The sequence below is a fragment of the Natator depressus genome, chromosome 7 (genome assembly GCF_965152275.1).
Source record: "Natator depressus isolate rNatDep1 chromosome 7, rNatDep2.hap1, whole genome shotgun sequence".
NCBI classification, from domain to species: Eukaryota; Metazoa; Chordata; order Testudines; family Cheloniidae; genus Natator; species Natator depressus.
The window spans coordinates 106980317-106999762 of record NC_134240.1 but is presented as its reverse complement, the minus strand read 5'-3'; the positions used below and the strand labels follow the sequence as shown (position 1 = coordinate 106999762).

General features: G+C 41.7%; 1 protein-coding gene across 1 annotated transcript in view; it reads right to left on the bottom strand.

Annotated features, from left to right (window-relative positions):
* Positions 1 to 19446, bottom strand: part of MCMBP (minichromosome maintenance complex binding protein) — a 31114-nt gene that overhangs the window by 2423 nt on the left and 9245 nt on the right. The window contains exons 7-13 of the mRNA XM_074959241.1: positions 18314 to 18465; positions 17441 to 17541; positions 13382 to 13557; positions 9047 to 9170; positions 5626 to 5743; positions 4897 to 5062; positions 466 to 599 (exon numbers count right to left, since the gene is read on the bottom strand). Of these exons, the coding sequence (XP_074815342.1) occupies positions 466 to 599; positions 4897 to 5062; positions 5626 to 5743; positions 9047 to 9170; positions 13382 to 13557; positions 17441 to 17541; positions 18314 to 18465 (971 nt within the window). The remainder of the gene's footprint in view (positions 1 to 465; positions 600 to 4896; positions 5063 to 5625; positions 5744 to 9046; positions 9171 to 13381; positions 13558 to 17440; positions 17542 to 18313; positions 18466 to 19446) is intronic.

Below are 19446 nucleotides of genomic sequence, written 5' to 3'. Positions count from 1 at the left end.
AGACACCTACATAATCCATCATACATAAATATAAGCTGAATTCATAGTCTTTTCAGTATGAATGTGAGATGGATCTCTCCACCACAGACAGGGCAGTTATTGCACTGGAATGAGATTGCTATCTAATAATAAATCTGCATCTACAATCTTTTTCCATTACTAGGACTACCCATATACTCTAATAATTTTTCATCCTCTTGCTACCATTTCTACAGCATGCAGCCACTGAGAAAAATGTCAGTTTTTCCTTTCACCGAATAATTTTTTTTGCAGGCCACTGTCACTAAACACAGGTTTTCTAGGTGCACTAGCTAGAGCACTGTAAGCCAGGTCAGCAGCCTGTCCAGGCAGCTCACGGCAACAAGATCATTTCCCTGACATCACTCGTTTCTGGAAATGGCATGCTCAGTTTTCATTAAGCAGCTATCAGCTGTAATTATCCCCCAACTTAAGACCTTGCCATACCGGTAGAAGTGATCTGCCTTCTGAAGTGATAAGTACATTAATATTGCATGGGAATTCCATCTGGTGGTAACTGAAGTCATAATCCACCTTCTGCCAAGTTATCAGGTTACCCAGTGCTGTCACATTATGTACACCTAGAAAAAGCAAGAAAACAGATGCTGACAGCTGGATGTAAACAATCGGCAGAGTTGAAATTGATTTTTCATTCAGGTTTTAATTAGCAGTTAGCAGAAACTATTACTTGGTCACAGTGGAAACAACTAGGTTACTAAACTAACCTGACGTGCTAAACAAAATCAAGAGCCTTTGAAGGATTTCAGGCATAAAAGTTGACCGGCCCTAATATTAGTGTAGTTTATGGGAAAGATCAGATTATAAACATGTAGAAATATTTATGCAAAATTTGCTAGAGGGAATAAGGCTGTAGTTATTAGAAAGAGTTAAGCATGAGATTGGAATGGGTACCTTACTCACAAGTGAGTAATTCAGGACATCCCAAATTAATATGGCTAATGCTCTATTCCAAACCGCACCATTGTGCATTCTGTATATTTTAGAAATGTACTTAAAAGTCCTGACTTTTTGGTATCCTTATGGCTATAAGACCATAGACACTGCTGGCTCAGCTCTCCAATACATTGACTTGAAGGGTGCAGGATCAGGGCCCTAGAGTTTAAACAGACGAGGCTCAGAACCATAACTTTTCTGTACCAACCTGTCTCCCCACCCCCCAAACAAGCCACACACAAATCTTTCAAGTCATATCCCAGGACCATTCAAGACCAGGAGTGCTTATCCAGCACCACTGGCAATGGCATAAAGCTCCAGTTTCTACCCAAGGAGAGGTGAGATACTGGACTTTTAATGTATAGAAATAACTGAACTGGCTGAGGAAGACACCTACTTTCCTAGCTTCAAGAGGCCATATGCTGAGGCTACCCTCTCCAGCAGGTTTAGATGATGGAATAAGTTCCTTTCCAACATTCAGGAATATCATAATAGCCAGACAGAAGCAGCTTTTAGCATGGAAAGAGGTGGCAGTATTTGCTGGAGTGACAATTCCATTGCATCAAGGAAACCCAGCAAGTTTTGGAATCCAAATGCTGATCATGTGCATCATAGTGCACTTGCATTGGTCCTAAGCAGCTGAGCGAATTTGATAGACATTTTCATGAGACACTCATAAACCACAATTTGTTCTCCACAACTGGCTGTGTAACTGCAGTAAGCTATTCTCAAAGTAGGCATCTCTGATCTTGCTGCTGGTCAATTAAGTGATCATGTTACTTTTAAATTGCATTAGGAACGGCAGAATAATCCACGTTTTGCCAAATGAAATACACAGAAACTGAGAACAATGTTAATCTATTATTACAAACCACTCTTTAAAATGAAAGAGTCAGTTACAGAAACCTGGCATGATGGTGTTACTGTCCCTTGGGAAGTTCTGGAAGACTGTATGGCTTAGGGGATTGGTGATGAGCTTTAGAGCCTTTTTACTCCATCACTGGTTAGATTTTTCACCTGCAGGTCTATAGTGACCAGTACAGTAAAGATCCTCAGATACCATGAGGAGTAGTGCAATGTGAAGACGGATCCAAGGGCTTACGTGAAAAAAATTGGTGATTTTTGACCAGAACCTAGAGAACTGATAGCACATCATAAACACACTACCACAACTCACCAGACATGAACTATTCTCTCACCCTAAAGTGGAATACTCTTCTGTACTCAGGCCCATTCGCAGATGTGGGATAGCTTCCACTGTAGCTGACCCTGTTGTTCCAATTCTAAGTACAACTTCACTCTGCAGGGCTGTCAAACCAGCTTTTGACAGATTCTCTATAGCACTCCCCTCTATTTCTTTGTACGTTACTTTTACGATGGCAATACACTGCCACTTTACATCTGGATAAGAGAACAAATCACTTTTTGAAGTCCAAGCAGAGAAGAACGCCTCATTACATAAAAGGTGAAGACTGGCCAACTAAAATGAGGAACAGCAGAAAGATTAAAGGGGAGAGAGGAACTGACTAAAATCTGTAGTTATTCCAGACTACTGCTAGAGTGATTAAAATCAAACAAACCCATTTATTAAAAAAATTATAGTAAGTTCCTTCCCCCCCTGCAAAAAGAAGTCAAACCAGAAAAGACTTAAAAAGTTAAAAAAATGGAATTGAAACTTCATTTAAAGATAGTTTGTTGAAATAGTGAAATCCAGCTGATAAAAATCAGATTTCTCCTGAACACCACCACCTACTATGCCAAATGCTTTGTATCTTTCAGTCCAGCAGACAGTCATTAAATACTCTTTAAAAAGGATGGCAAGCTGTGTATAATTTCCTTCTTTTGGGATTCTTTCCCCTCTCAATTCCTTAGCCCTTAATTACAGCAACATAGTATCAACTTGAAATCTAAAACTGAAAACTGTACAGAAGTAGCCAAATTGTCTATATTCTGTCTGGCCTTTGGTCTCAACTCTTCGAAATATACAAATGAACACTTAAGGTTCACGGTTATTCCACTGTTATAGCTTGTAAAGAAGATGAAAAGAGGTCTATAACAGGTATGGACTCACTAGAGCATTTCTTAACAGTGGAACTTAAGATCGTGCATCAGGACAGTTTTTGATGTCACAAGCTCCAGGAGGGATAAGGTACCCTTGTTATATAAGGCGGATCAGGATGCTTCTTTTATTTTAATATAATCACCTTCACTGGCTTCCTATTCATCTGTAATCCAACTCAAAATTGTCCGCTATGGGTTTGTAGACACATTGCTTTTGCTCGCTTCACTTATCTGATTTTGTGTTCCAACCTGATGTCCCCTACCTGAACCTGGAAGATGGAGGGGGGAGAAAAGTGAATAAGCACCCCAATTGTATATCCCAGCTACCTGAACCCTCAATCTGCTGCCTCACTCCCAGCTCTCAAATAACTTTTCTTCAAAGCTCGCCTTAAGTCTTCCCTCTCTGTCTAGGTTGTGATTCACTGCTTTATATGAAGGAATGTTGTAAGCAAGACACAAGAAATAATTATTCCACTCTACTCAAGCTCAATTGGAATAGTGTGTCCAGCTCGGGCACCACACTTCAGGAAACAAGTGGACAAACTGGAGAAAGTCCAGAGGAAAGCAACAAAAATGATTAAAGGTCTAGAAAACATGATCTATGAGGAAAGGTTGAAATAATTGGGTTTGTTTAGTCTGAAGAAGAGAAGACTGAAAGGGGACACATGATCACAGTCTTCAAATACATAAATGGTTATTATAAAGAGGAGGGTGATAAGTTTCTCTCCTTATCCATTGTGAACAGGACAAGAAGCAATGGACTTAAATTGTATCCAGGGAGATTTAAATTAGAGATTAGGAAAAAAACTTCCTGTCAGGGTAGTTAAGCACTGGAACAAAATTACCTAGTGAGGTTGTAGAATCTCCATCTTTGGAGGTTTTTAAGAGCAGGTTAGACAAATACCTGTCAGGATGGTCTAGATAATACTTAGTCCTGCCTTGGTGCAGGGGACTGGACTAAATGACTTATTAAAGTCCCTTCCAGTCCTACATTTCTTTGATACACAGAACAAGTCACAGTTTACTATATAAATCTTGGAAATCCATAACACACAAATGAAAACTACTTCTTGCTCCCACACAGCATTCACTTTTCAAATGGGAAAAAAAACTTAAGTGACTTCAGTGCTCAAAGGTGTCAGCTATGCAACCAGGGGTTGTTCTGTTTTCTACAGGAAAGGTGCTATACGAATGGCAGAAACATAAGGTAGCCCACACCGCTCCACTTGTGACTAACCAAGACCTAAAAAGACCACTTCTGTGGGGCAAGACAGGAGCTCAGGTTACAGCTTCATTTAATTTCTGGCCTTTTCTATTGAGAGTGCCAAAGAAGTCTTTGCAATGCAAATACCGATGAACTAAGAAATCAGACTGAGCAGTAACAGCTCATTTCACAATGGTCATTTGCACCCTCTCCTAGATTTTAACCGTTCACCTACAGGTGAAAAGATTCCTAATGACTTTCTCACCCTCTCTAGGAGCTCTATTTAGAGCTACCAGTTTTTACCTGAAACCTAGAATATTTTAAATAAAACAAAATAGCCAGATGCTTCCTGACAGTAAAGCAGTAATAAGAGAAATAAAATACAACTGCCTTGTTGAACTGTGATCAGGCACGCAACTCCATACAACAAGGCCACAGGACTGACAGCAAGCTAGTCTGATACATGAATCAGTTGTGATATTCATGGACAAGGTGGTTTTTCCCCCACACAGCTTAACAGTGGAAGACCTGTATTAAAAGTTTTAACTATTGCCACATAATTAACATCACTGTATGTCTTGAAATGTACTAATTCAGTCTACTGTAATGTATTAGGTCAAAGTTTTACAGGGAGGACAAGAACACAAAGCACTGCCTACCTGTTGTGTCCAGCTGTCCTTGCTCAAGCAGGGTCTCATCTATCACGAGGGAAGTGTTACTGGCCAGTTGCAATACTCCACTGACTAGGCGGTTAGCTGTGTAGTCCTTGTGCGGGATAAACCGTGAGTGATTCATGTTTTCTATGGTCATCTGCAGACGATAGGCCTGCCAAGAGCAAGGAAATTATTAGCTAAGGAGGCAAATCCCCACTCTTCCACCTGCCTTGTTAGGTAAAAGTACCCTGCTTTAATAAGATCATTAAGTTTAGAATCCCATAATATGTACAAAATTATAAGGACAATTAAATGAAATACACAGTAGATATATGTAATCACAAGTTCCAAAGCTCTTAAAGGGAAAAAGGATTTCAAAGGCAAACTACTTTATGGCAAGTTAAGTTTTTAAAAGTATAGTTATATATAGCTATGGGAATATCAGTACAATGTGTTGCAGTACTGTAAGTTACCAGTCAATATGGTCCCTGTTCAAATTACTGTGTTTTCTCTGCAAAATACCTTCCAGGAATTTGTGGCACTGGGGGGAGAAATCTAGGCGCTCTCTCGGATGAAAGTTCCACCCCCATTTTAGTTTTTGGGCTATCCTTTAACCAGGCACCAGGAGCCTGCCTCAAACTGAACCTAAGTTTTGTTTCAAAAATACAGTAACATTAAAGCCAAAAATCACTGCACAATCATAAATCGATTAAAGCATATTAATGCCATTCTTACTGCTGGAACGAGCTGCTGGATAATGCGGTATATGTGCTCTGTGAAGATACTATTTCTTGGACAGCCACTCAAGTTCACTGTGAATTTTCCCAGAGGAAGCACATCTCTTCTCGCATAGCTAGAAAAAAAAAAGATGGATCAGCTGAACACTTGATACAGGGCCTGCACCCCTGGTAAGTCCTAAAAACTTTCTAGAATCAAAATACACCCATAAAAAGAGCCACAAGCTGTGTGTGAACCATCACCCTTATCACTTTGCTTAAACGTCATTCCTTTTTACACATCTTTGTTTTCTTTCTTGGGGACAGTGACTGTCTTCCTGTGTCTCCCCACAGGACTAGAACATACGGGGTGCTACCACACTATAAATAGACGATGGCTGGCACATGTAAAAATGAATCTCATATCAACTTATCTATGACCTTTAACTAACCAAGACCTAAAAAGACCACTTCTGTGGGGCAAGATAGTAGCTCAGTAGATCAGTGACAGAACCATGAGAGATTGGACTAATTATGACTAATGTAATGGGGCACACACTCTTCCACGCAAGGCAGAAAGGGGCTAAGGAGCTTAAAAAGGAGTCCTGCTTAGTTGGAAATGACAGGCAGAGACAGCAGATGTAGTAGTCATTTCTGCAACTCAGAAGGCACTGCAGGCTGGACAGACCATCAGAAGACTGGCTGGAAAAATGAGGCTGAATGTCTGCTTGACCACAAAATGCCACAATGGTAAAGACTCACTGGAACAACAATGAAAACAGATTTCCACTTAGACCATGAAATGTTCTATTTACACAAGCATACTTTATGCCATTATGAAGTTTACTAGGCCTACCATATATTCAGGTTTCCTATATGCTGGGTACTAGGGTGAAATTCCTGATCTTCAAATAAGCTACTTGAAAATTGGCCAGGTCGTTGGGCAGGTATGACACCCGCAACACATTTGGCTGTTCAGATGTTTGGCTGTTCTGTGCAACATACCTGACATCTACACTCAAACTGCTTTTTCTCTCAGGTGTATACATATAAGTCCACATTTTCCAGGGCGACTCATGATTTTGGGTGTTCAATTGGACATACCTTACAGGGGTCTGACTTTCAGAGAGTTAGTGTTCAGGTTTTTTTTTTAAGGCATCTTAAGTTGGGCAATTAAGATCACTAGGAGTTTTTGAAAATGTACCTAACTTTTTAATGAACAAGAATAAATCAGAGAAGAAAAATGAGTCATTCTCTAAACTAGTGGTTCTCAATGCATGGGCCACTTGCGGCCCAATCTGCACAGAGCTGTGACATGCTCAGCGCCGAAACTAGGGCAAGGCAGGAGGGGCACCTGCGCCAGGCACAGAGTAAGTGGAGGGGTGTGTGCGCGCAAAAATGGGGTGGTGCAGGATGGGGCCCAGTGACATCAGGCCCTCCCCCGCAGCAGGATTGGGCCCTGCAGAATCAGCAGGAGGCTAGGGTGCTCAGTGCTCCCCCACCCTGCAGGATCGCGCGTCCAGTGACACCAGCTGTAGCAGGCTCCCGGCACTAGGGCCACAGATGCACGAGGCAGGGCAAGCTTCATGGCTGAGCTAGGTGCAGCCGAAGTAGGAGACCAGTGGGTGCGGGGAGGAAGGTGCAGGGGGCTAGGGCAGAAGGGAGGGAGGTGCAGGGGCCTGGGGCACCAGGGAGGGTTGCCAACTTTCTAATTGCTGAAAACAGGACACCTCTGTGCCGCTCCTTCCCTGAGGCCCCGCCACCACCCCCACCTCTTCCCCTAACACCCCCCCCACACACACCCCCAGATTCACTTGCCACCTGCAGAGCCAGGCTGCCCAAATCAGGACACAGGGGAGATGGGGGGGTTGCTCCATGGAGTGAGGGGTTGGGGGCAATTGGAGCACAACAGGGTGGAGGGGGGCGATTGGTCCCCGGAGCAAGGGGCTGGAGAAATTGGTGCACAGTAGAGCAGACAGGATTCCCGCTCTCCTCCCCCCACCCCACCTCGTCACTGAGGAGGCTGTAGCCAGGTCCCGGAGCCAGCCAGCAAGTTCTCTCCATAAGGAGTCAGCAGCTGAGCAGAGAGCAGTTCCTCTCGGACAATGGTTCTCAAACCTGCAGCCCATGGGCTGCCTGCAGTCTAGTCAGCACACAGCTGCAGCCCATATGACACCCTCAGGGTTATACAGGTTGTATATTGTGTGGATGCAGCCCACATAACACAGAGAGCTGCATATGAGGTCCACCGTGGTAAATAGGTTGAGAACCACTATTCTAGGCTGTAACAGCAGCTACTGCTCTTCCCATCCCCTGGTGGTGGAGGCCGGTAGCTGGATTTTTAGTGTCCAGCAATGCTGACCAGACACTGCAACTCTAGGAGGGGGGTGCTGCCAATGCATGGGAGACTGACTCTAGGTAGGGGGACTGGTGGCAGTCCCTGGATGGCGGACTGGGTGCATGGGGAGCAGTCCCTAGGTAGGCTGTTCTTCCCTGGACAGGGCACCCTGTCTCTGCAGGGCAGGCATGTGTGCCAGCCCAGTCTTTTGGATTTTTTTTTTTGAGGGGGAGGGGGGCTCTGCATGCTGGGGGGGGACAGTCCCAGGGGAGTTGGGTGATTGGTGGCATTCCCTGGTTGGGGGGGCAGTCTGAGGAGGGGCTGGCTGCATGGGAGACCGTCCCTGGCTAGGGAGGCACCCCACACCAGGCAGGGCTCCCCATCTTTGCAAACTGGCTCCGCAGCAGCACGGAAATGAGGGTGGCAAGATGCCATGCCTCCCTTACAGTAAATTAATTAGTTTTCACAGTTAATGTTTTGACTTATTTTGTGAATTTAAAATGCTCTTGGTAGACATTTGCAATGCTGAAATGAAAGGTACTATATTGATTTGAATGGTATTGCCAGCATATAACAAATCCCAAACTTTATTTTTATAGATGTACTGGTAGTATATGTATTGTGTGGATGTGGCCCACAATGGTAAGTAGGCTGAGAACCACTGCTCTAAACTATTCCTGGAAATGTAGTAATAGCAGGTCTGCTCTCACACAGAAAAGAGATTGGATAGGAAACATGACATCCACATTGGTCACATATATATTGCTTGGAGGATTTTAGTCTAATCGAAGGACAGAATAAAAAAAGGTGGAGAGAACAGAAGTGGGAGGGACTTTGTCAACTCAAATGCTAGGAAGATACTAAGCTTTGAAATTAGCCTTGTTTTAAAACCTATTTGGACTGTGGACAATAATCTCTGCATTTGTGCCTAATACAATGGGGCCCCTCAGCTGCAGCCTCCCTGGGCACTATGGAATATAAATACTTATACCATCTCTGCTGAAAAGTTATTCATAGACTCAGATAGACTGGCAAAAATAAGCAGATAATATTTTTCAAAACAAATACATTAAGCGTTCTCAGCAGGCATCTACGTACTTACACTGTGGAGATGAGATGCAATATAAGGTACTCAGCAGCCAAGCTGTCTCCTAAGAGTGCATGAGTGAGGAATCCAAGCAGCTCTGCTCTAAGTGGCGAAAGTTCCATCATAAAACTAGAAACAACTATCAAGAAAGCAGAAGACAAGTGTCAGAAATGTCCTGCATCTGTTCCCCCTCCTCTCCAAATGAGGCATACCTTGCAATATCACACATTGGGAATAGTGAGTGGAAAAGAACAGCACTCTACTCTGAGCGAAGTTTCCACATTCACCTAGATTTTTCCTACCTTTTTTAGGTTCAGGACATTGTTCCTTGCTCTGCAGATTTGAGATGGAATAATGCCCTCTACTTAGACTTACAGCGTATGTAATTAGAGTGATCTTACCCAAATAGGTCTTCTTTCCTAGACTACGCAAATCCAACTCAGTCTTCTTCACTATGTTGTTTTACGCTCCATTGCTGTGCTCTTTTGTATCTTGCTTTTTGCCACACCATTCCTGATCTCTGGTGACCATAACTTCATGCAACTTAATTGTTTTGTCTTTGAGTTCTGCTCTGATGGAGGCCTCAGGGCACCACTCTGTGTGCTAGGTGATATGCAGTGCTAAGACAGTTCCTGCCCCAAATAGCGAACAATCTAAACTAACCTGAATGAGGGGATGTAACAAACACACACTGGTGGCAGAGATAGCAGGAAGGCAATAGTGTAGTTACATAGACCAGCTATATGCACAATTTACAAATTTGGGCCAAGATTTTCAAAAACTGAATCTAAAATAAGATTCCTAAACAAATGGGCCGCTTCTCTGTAGAGCCAAGTAAACAGCAACTTGCTGACTTTTAGACTCCTGGTTTTTGAAAGTTTTTGCCCAAGACTTCTGTCATTTGGATAACAATAAATGAGACATTAATGATCTCAGTTATCCTTTCTTGCCACAGAAAGGGTCACATCAGAGCTATGAAGAGCCAAACTATTGCCTCACTTATACAGATTTCTATGGCATGCCTAGCTTCCCCCTCACACACACTTTAATATCTGAATGCCATTACTTGATTTTATTTTAAACATTTTATTTTGAAGATCCTAAAGTATATTATGCAAACTGAGAGGTAAAGTATATAGAAGTTCCACCTGACATTGTCAGCTTCTGCTACATGCACCCAATTAGAATAGACTAATTCTGAATTATTATAGTGTATTCCTGCATCACAACAGAAATGTTTTTTGACTGTTATTTTCCATTTGAAGTATTTAAAGGTACCTATCTCGCTGGTATCTAAAAGCTCATAAAAGTTATGAAAAAAGTATGAGTTGAGAGGAAGTGGTATATTATCTCCTTGCTCCTTGGAAATTACAGGAGCATATAAATTCTTATATTCAGAGAAAGTTATTTTTATTTTATCAAGGTGTATCTCACACTGATACAAACAGAGTTTGGCTTGAATGCTGTCTAATCTCCTCTGGCAGCATTTGCACTCCTGGGTTTACTATGCTTACCAATATGGAACAAGCTACTTTCAACAAATAAGGAATCAAAAGTGATTTTAAACATTAAAGAATACTCAAAAACAAAGGAAGAGAAGTAATCAATTACCAATCCACAATCCTCTCAATGCAGAGGCCAAAGCTATGTTTTAAAGTGTTACCAAAAATACCAGTCAATGGAAAAATTTAGTATTTCGGCTTCTTAAAATTTTTTCAGCAAGCACCAATGTACCCAAGTATAGCCCCTCTGCAAGAATTGGGAACACAAAATTCTCCTTTCACTTCACTATTCCAAGGACGCGGTTCATTCCCATTTCCCTTCTGTATGCCTTCACTCCAACCAAGCATGTCGTGTACGCAGCCTTTCCCAGGACTGGCGATGGCAGTGCTTTACGGATCAGGATTTAAAGAGAGACAAAGCTGTAAAGACTCTCCCAAAAGACCAAATTAAGCAGCTTTGCAAAAGAGTCTACCAGCCAACAAAGCAAGTCACAGGCATACCAGGGTTGGCCATAAGCAAAGTTGGTCACAACTCAGAATTTCCATATTGTGGGGAAATTTCAGTACTTGGTTTCATTTTAAAAAAAAAAGAACAAAAACAGCTGTTTTTATTAACCCAGGAAAAAATAAAGTGTTTGTTTTGGCACCACATGGACATTTGGAGTTTGTGAAACCAAATATCCTCCCCAGGATCTAGCAGCAGCCATAAAACTGACCAGTCTGGATAATTTCATAGGCACCAGTAAATCTGACAGGAATCATGTCAATTTTAGCCACCAGCTGCTAGACTTTGAGGGCTGGGTGCAGCCCTAAATGTGCTGATTTCCTTAGAGTCAGAAACCCAGAACTTCCAGGGTCTGTGGCTCAGAGGCAGTCATGCTATACTGCCTGCCTTGCTATGCTGACTAACTCAGGATAGGGGCTTCCAGAATCCCAGGCCAGTTGGTACCTGGGCTCGCTAACTCAGGGCATCTGGTTCCCCAGACCCAACTGGGTGCTCTTAGGGCTTCCAGGTTCTCTGCTGCAGAGCTAGGAGCCTAGACCCTGAGAAGCCTGCTCAAGCCTGGGCTGCCAGACTCCCTGCCACAGAGCCCAGACCCTGAGAACCCTCAAGGCTGCCAGGCTCCCTGCCACAGAGCCTAGACCCTGAGAACCCTCAAGGCTGCCAGGCTCCTGGACCAGCTGGCTCCCCGACTCTCATTTTTTGGTTTTAAACCATGAGTCTGTTAGCATCCATGATTTTTTCAAATTCCATTAGAGGGACTCAAAACAAAATAACGCTTGCCACTTTTGGCAAACTGCAAGTTATTGCCGCAGCTTTCCCACATGCGAACTGGGCTGGAAAAAACAAGACACAAATCTCAAGACACTTACCAAAATTAGTAAGTGACTGTAGCAGCAGCAGCACAGATTCACAGCTCTATGGGCTCTACTGTGTGTATGTTCGGTTTGTTTTTTGGGCTCTGATCTGTATGTATTCTGTTTATTCCTTGGGCTCTGCCATCTGTGAGCTTCCACAGCTCTTAAAATTGCTGTAAGTGGAGTTCTATATAGACATACATGACACATCTTAAACACTCGCTGCAGGTTTTGAAGCCAAACATATAATACGCCTTTCAATTAAAAATCTGAAAGGATTCCCAAGATGATGCTGAGCAGATCATACCGCCTGAGTCAGCAGTTACACACTCAGCAAACTGATTCATAAATCTATGTTGCTGCTACATTCATGTCCTCATTTTGGTAAGTCTGTCTTGCAGAATTATGCATGGTTTTTTCCAGCCCAGTTCACAAGTTCAGTGCAACTATTGCAATCTGATCACAGAGAAAACCCTCCTCCAAACCCTGCCACAGGCTCCCAGGGGAGAAGATAATGAAAATAAGAACAGGAGCTACATTCTGTCAAACAAAAACTGAAATGTGATAAGTCAAAGGATGATCAAATTTAGCTCCCCACTGCTTCTTTGCTCTAACCCCCAAACTGTTTTTCTGATATATCATTTAATGTTCAATGCTGTTCCATAATGTTAATTGCCACCTTTATATAAATATTTAAGTAACTTATTTTGCATGTTAATTTCATTGAAAGTCAAGATTTTTAATGATAAAATAGGAAAAGTGGTCTATGTAGAAAAAAATATAGTTCATAAAACAAGGCCTAAAAAAAGTTAGCTCTGGTTAGAAATGGCAGTTTACTCTCAAACATTATTGTGAAATAAGCAAGAGTTTTATAATTAATGATGTTTAAGAAGCTGCCCTCCATCTCAGATGGATGCAACATAGCAGCTGCCATAACAAAAGTAGGATTTTTTAAAAATTAAAATGCCAATATGAGTAGGAATTGAAAACCCACACATCAATTTGTCGAATAACTGCTGACTTGGGACTAGTATGATCTGCTCAACATCCCCTTGGAAACATTTTCAGATTTTTAATTGGAAGTTCTATTATACATTTGGTTCCAAAACCAACAGCCTTCTACAGCTTCCTAAATGTTTAAGATGAGTCAAACATAATATCTATATAGGACTCCACTTGACAGTCATTTTAGGAGCTGTGGAAGTTCACAGATAGAGTCCAAGAAACACACACAGATGGAGAGGAAAAATACAAACAGAAAAAGAGAAGCGCGTGCCACAGTTTGTGGTGAATGTTTAAGAACAATCAAATGGGCAACTAGTTGCATAATTGGTTTTTCTGTTTTGTTTGTTTTTTTAAACTTAGCTCCCTTTAAGCTCCTTGATAGTACAGACATTCATTACATATTTTATATCCGCAAGGTAATCCTGTGTGTCTACATACTTCAGATTTACCTGTTTAGGTTCCATTCAGCAGTTCAGATACTTACAGCTTTTACTCTCCTCTTCATTAAGGCAGGCAGGCAATAATGGATTAATGTGCTGTAATTTCTGTGCCAAAATCACATGAATTCTGGGGACTAATGAGGCAGGAGGACTATGTACTCTCTGTTCTTCTACTGTGTCCATACACTCCATAGGATCAAGTGGTGATGATGAGTTCTCCCTAGTAAATGTCACAATTAAAATTAAAGACATTCTATGCAAATGCCCCTGCTGTTGTCAAAATGAATCTGGAATCTATTCCAATAATGTTACACATAAACATAAGTGACATCCATTCCCTGCTTCATTTTACTGAAGACTACATTTAAACTAATATAATTTATTATAGATTTTAATTATAAAAGCTTAATTGAAATATTTTAGGTATTTATAAAAAGACTATAAATACAAAATACATGAAAATCCTATACACTGACAATATAAAACTACTAAACTGGATTTTTACATGTGCCATCTTCTATATTTCTGAAAATACTTGGAGTGCACAGGCTTTAGTTTTGTAAAGGAGGCAAATCCCTAAATCATTCTACCATTTAAATGAGAGATGTAAAGTATTCTTTACATTCTTTACAGGTTTCTGTTCAACAGGTATCCAATGCAGACATTGTAACATTTCAGCAAATAAAGCAACTTTGTAAAGTAACGTCTATCTTGTGTGGATACAGAGTTCCAGAAGGCTGCCAGATCATCAATCTTGGACACTTAAATTTTCTGTATAGCCACAGAACATGTAGTGCAGATGAAAGTCAAAAATTCCCACCAGTGTGACTCAACCCTAACTTGGAGAAACCACCCTTTGAGGTGAGAGAACAGGTTAGACCTCATGACTATTCAATTCTCAGTCTCTGAGGCCTTCCAAAAGTAGCTTCAGGTTTTTTTTAATTTTGATATGGACATTGGAACAAAGACACAGACATCAGATGGCAACAAACTTCAGTCACTACTGACTTGGATTGGATTTGCACCAGAGACAGAAGCGAAAGGCTCTATAACCTATTATTAATCTTTAGGAGCCCACCAAATTCACAGTCCATTTTGATCAATTTCATGGTCAGAGGGTTTTAAAATTGGTCAATTTCACACTTTCAGGTGGGGGTCCCGACACAAAACGGGGCTGTAGGGGGTCACAAAGCTGTTGTGTGCGTGCACATGTGTGTGTGGGGGGGTGTCGCAGGACTGCCACCCTCACTTCTGTGCTGCCTTCAGAGCTGGACACTGAAGGCAACACAGCTGCGGAGCTTCCTGCAGCTTGGGGAAGTACCTGGAGGTGTGTCTGATCTCCCCTCCCCTCACCCGAGAGTGGCTGCGCAGGGGAAGAGGAAGTCAAGTCCCTCCCCAGTCCAGCAGACTAGCAGCTGGAGCCCGCTGAACAGTGGGAACCCCTGGCTGAGGCATCCCCAGCCCTGCCTCTCCCCTACCCCTCCAATAACTAGATTTCACGGTGGAAGTCTGATTTCACAGTCCATGAATTTGGTAGAGTCCTACTAATCTTCTAAGCCTCTCCTCCTTCTTTTGGGCAAGATCTGTTCTTCATTGAAAGGACTGTAACCATTCTTTTCTCTTTCTACTTCATGCAACAACTTTAAAGTTCAAAATCCTTGCTGAATTCCACCATTTTGTCTTTATGTAATTTGGTTGTCAACAGTCAAATACATTTGATTAGGCATACTGAGCCACCACTCTGGCCTTAGCCTACTGTTGGAAAGATAAACAAAAACAGCTGGCTTTGCTGGTTTACCTTTACAAGCTTGTCTGGCTCTACACAAGAACACAAATATCAAGGCTGTAACATACCAAAAAGAATGTTTTCAAAGGATCAAGGTTCTGAACACCTGCATCAATATGACAGAAACTGACATATTGGATGACGCCTGTGATCCATGCACTCAAATATCTACTCTTAGAGGAATTCTGTACAAGCACAGAATTAATGTTTCCCAGAGATAGAATAATTGATCAGAATAATTGATTCTGATGGGGAGACGAAGGGAAGCTTATGTGGCACCAGCAGAGAGGGCTACTAGCTCACAGGCCAGAGCAGCCAGCCGCAGAGAGGGAGGGGGAAGCACCCTGTTTGTGTGGCCAGGTGAGGAGGCATGGAATATGAGGGGGATGGATAGAGCAGGGTACATGGGGCTGCTGGCGGGGTCACAGACTGGGGTTCAGAAGGGCTAATGGTGGGGGACGGACTGGACAGAGGCACAGGAACTAGTGGCATGACAACATTGAACCAGGGGTTGAATGGGAGTGAGGGGAGAAGCGGTGGCTGAGTGGGGGTGTAGGACACATGGGGACAGAGGCAGCTATACCTGGTTGAATGGAGAGTGGGGGATGCAGGGATACAGGGGGGAGGGAAGATGCAGGGCCACATGGGGACATGTGCAGATATGTCTGGCTGAACGGGGTGTGGGAGTGAAGGGACACACGGGGGGCACATGTGCTTGAATGAATGGGAGAGGCTAAGGGTCAGCCAGAGTCAACATGGGGGAGGCTCCCCAAATCCCTAACAATCCGTCCCCACCCTTCCCTCCCCCGCAAAAAAACTGTTCCATACTTCTCCCATCCAACCTCGAGATTCACTCTCAGGCTCCGTCCCAGCAATTACTTCCCTCTCCCTCAGCTCCTTCGTTACCCCTGACTTTCCCAAGTCTTTGGGCTGCTTCTGAAGGGTGCAGAAATTCATTTCTGTATTGTAGTTTAAAGGAATTACTCAAATTTCTGTATTAATATGCTTAGTACGGAATCTATTTGTCAAAAGACGTTTCCTGAATCTTCTGTATTGTCTGTATTGTTACAGACATACTTGCTGACAAGTATTTTGAAATAAATTACCAAAATAATTGAAAGGGGCATAATTATATTGTGTTATTTTGACAAATAAAATATGTAACATTTTGCAGAATTTTAAAATATTGTGCACAGAATTTTAATTCTTTTAGCACAGAATTCCTCCAGGAATAAAATATCTTATCTCCAAAAGTGTCTAATACAGTATAATTCAGAGAAAGGCACTAGGAACCCAAGTGGATAATCATAAAATAACATGCTCTTTAGGGAAGTTTCCTCCTAAATCTCATCAGTTAGTGGTTGGTTTGCACCATGATACTAGGCTTTGAATGCCTTCTATTTTTAAAAAATGTTGTTATCTAATATAACTCAACATTTTTTATATGGAAGTCTAATCACTTTTTTAGATTTTACCAACCTCTTGGTCTCTCTACCTTCCTAATCTGTGGCAGCGATATGCACAGATTAATGGTGCATTACATTAAAAGAAAGTATTTTCTTTTATCAGTTTTGAGTCTGTTTTAATTTAATTGGAGGTTCTCATGTTCTGAGAGGGTAAATAAGAACATCTGATAAAACTTCTTTACACCATTCAGTATTTTGTATACATCTATCATGCCCCTATTTATTTTCTGTATAAAGTAAACAGTCCTAATTATTTCATATTCTCATATGGAAGACTTTCCATGCCGCCAGTCATTTTCACTGCCTGTTTACAGGACCATCTCTCTTTTGGCTATACTTTTATAGGTAGTCTAAAAGTATTTTAAATTTTTTCCAACCCATTTACTTGGTCCTGAAGTAAATTTCTCCAGTTTAGTTCCAAAAATTATCCAGCACTTGAGAAAAAAAAAAGGTACATTTGCTGTCCTTTGTTATAGAAGCTAATTGTAATGTCTCATTAACTCCCACACATCATTCTGAAGTTCCTTCGAATCTCTTGGTCCTGTCCTCTTTATAAATTTGTTCCAGCACTAACACTTGATACCTCCGTTTGATAATGGGGCAGTCTGGGAAATATGTACAGCCATTGCTCATGCAGTACCTGTTCTGTGGACAAAGGACTTCAATTGCCAGGGCTGTCAATCCAGTACCTTTCACAAGCATTACCTTTAATTTAGGCAAAAAGCATTTTTAGAATAATGCTCAGACAAATGGTTAGACACTTTCTTAATTTTTAGGGCACAAGCATTCAAGCACATTTTGCTTTTTAACTTCATAATCCCTGCAGATCAGAATCACAGCCTAAACCTTACCTCTCTTCATTGTTCACTATGCTGAGCACTGGATCCACAGACAAAATGCCATACACCTCAAGAGTATCGTTGACTTTGAAACTATCCCATCTCTCATAGACCTGCCACAGAGATAGCATGATAAAACAAGGAGGCAGACAGAACAGAATGATGTATGCAAGAACAAGGACATCATGGATTGTCAGACAAGAGCAGAAATCTCAGTAGACAACTGTAGATTAAAGAGATTCTGTGCAGGGAGGCTGTCCAAATAAGTTTTTAAGAAGGTGAGATTGGAAAAATTACTTTCTACTTTTGTAGGATTTACATTATCTGCCTTCTTCTGCCAAAGTGGTAAACAACCATATTCTACACTTGTTAATTAAAGGATGAAACTCTAAATGTAGAATAAGATTGCTGAAGAATGGGATAGAAACAGCATAGATGAGTTTTACTTGCTTGCAGTTTCATAGTCTGCATTAAGTATTAATCAACAGGAAACTATTTCAAATATGAAGTGAAAACAAACATTGCATTGTTTCCCTCTTGCTTCATCACACCTTTTTCCGCTAGAAGAGCGCATCTTCAACTTACTCAAGGGTCCATGAGTCCACATCATCCTTAAACTTGGGTGTCTTGAACTGACAGAACACATTTTGCCAAGTGCAGCTATGAATATATGTGCTTTAACACCTACTAGCACTGATATTAGCAATTCTAATATCCCTTATGGGCAGTGAAGAGGAAAACAAGACAGCTGTTAATTGAGGACACATTCAAGATAATATAGGTTTTACTGTAACTGCTCTGGGTTCAGGATTCTCTCTCCCACCCCTAATCTATCCCCGCAGTGAGGCAATCACACTTTGGTCATCACCTCCAAAGTCTGGTTACCTTTACGAGACATGCAGGGCCCTTCTCTCCTGGCAGCGGAAAGTTTAGATCAAGTGGAGGGGAGCAGTTTGGGGATATTAGCTGATGTCCTGCAGAAGCTTCAGTTTCTAATCGCTTTGGCTCGCCACACCCATGGATATCACCTATATTCCCTGCAACATGAAGGAAAGACAGCCTTCTACAGCTTACTTAAGCATAACAGCAAATCCAAACAATTTTCCTTCCTTCAGAAAGCAATACAGAAGCATGCTGAATCAAAAAGGGATCCTGGAAGAACAACAAAGTAGTAGTTTCTACCAACTATTACTTTATTGTCCCTCACAGAAATAAAAGATTTGTAAATCTATTGCCAAAAATTAACACCATGATGAATATGTAGGATTTTAGGCATGAAAATCTGTTCATCTTGGAGACCTAAACGTAGCCAAGGAGATTTAACTTGACTCAATCTATCTTTAAGCATCACATTGTCATCTGCAAGGCAACCTATCATTTGTGTAGAGCTGTAGAAATACTGCATTCTGCATCTTGTGTTTAAAAACAAGTTAAGCACAAATAAAATTCCTTCTCCCAAGAATCTCTTTAGATTTGATTTTCTAATGCAAAGATAAAATACCATTCTGTAACTGCTTACTTTAGGCCGGGGTTCTCAAACTGTGGACCGGGGCCCAAGCCAAAGCCTGAGTCCCACCGCCTGGGGCCCAAGCCGAAGCCCAAGGGCTTCAGCCCTGGGCAGGGCGGTTAAGGTTACATGCTCCCTGCCTAAGGCAGAAGCCCTGGGATAGCTTTGCACCCCCTTTCCCCCCCGCCCAGGACAGCATGGCTTGGGCTTCGGTCCCCCCTCCTGGGCTCATGTAGTAATTTTTTTTTTTGTCAGAAGGGGGTCATGGTGCAATGAAGTTTGAGAACCACTGCTTTAGGCTACATATGCAGGTAAATCAATCTGAGTATTTACTTGGAAATCTAATACAAATATAAGAAAAAGGTGTATTTTAAACTGTAAACTATTAGAAAAATACTTAAAACCTTAAAATCTGACAGTTCAACTGACTGAAATATAACACCAAACAAAGCTTTAATTAACAGCTTCTGCAGTACTTTTATAAAGAACTTGAAGGACTTATTTTTAAACT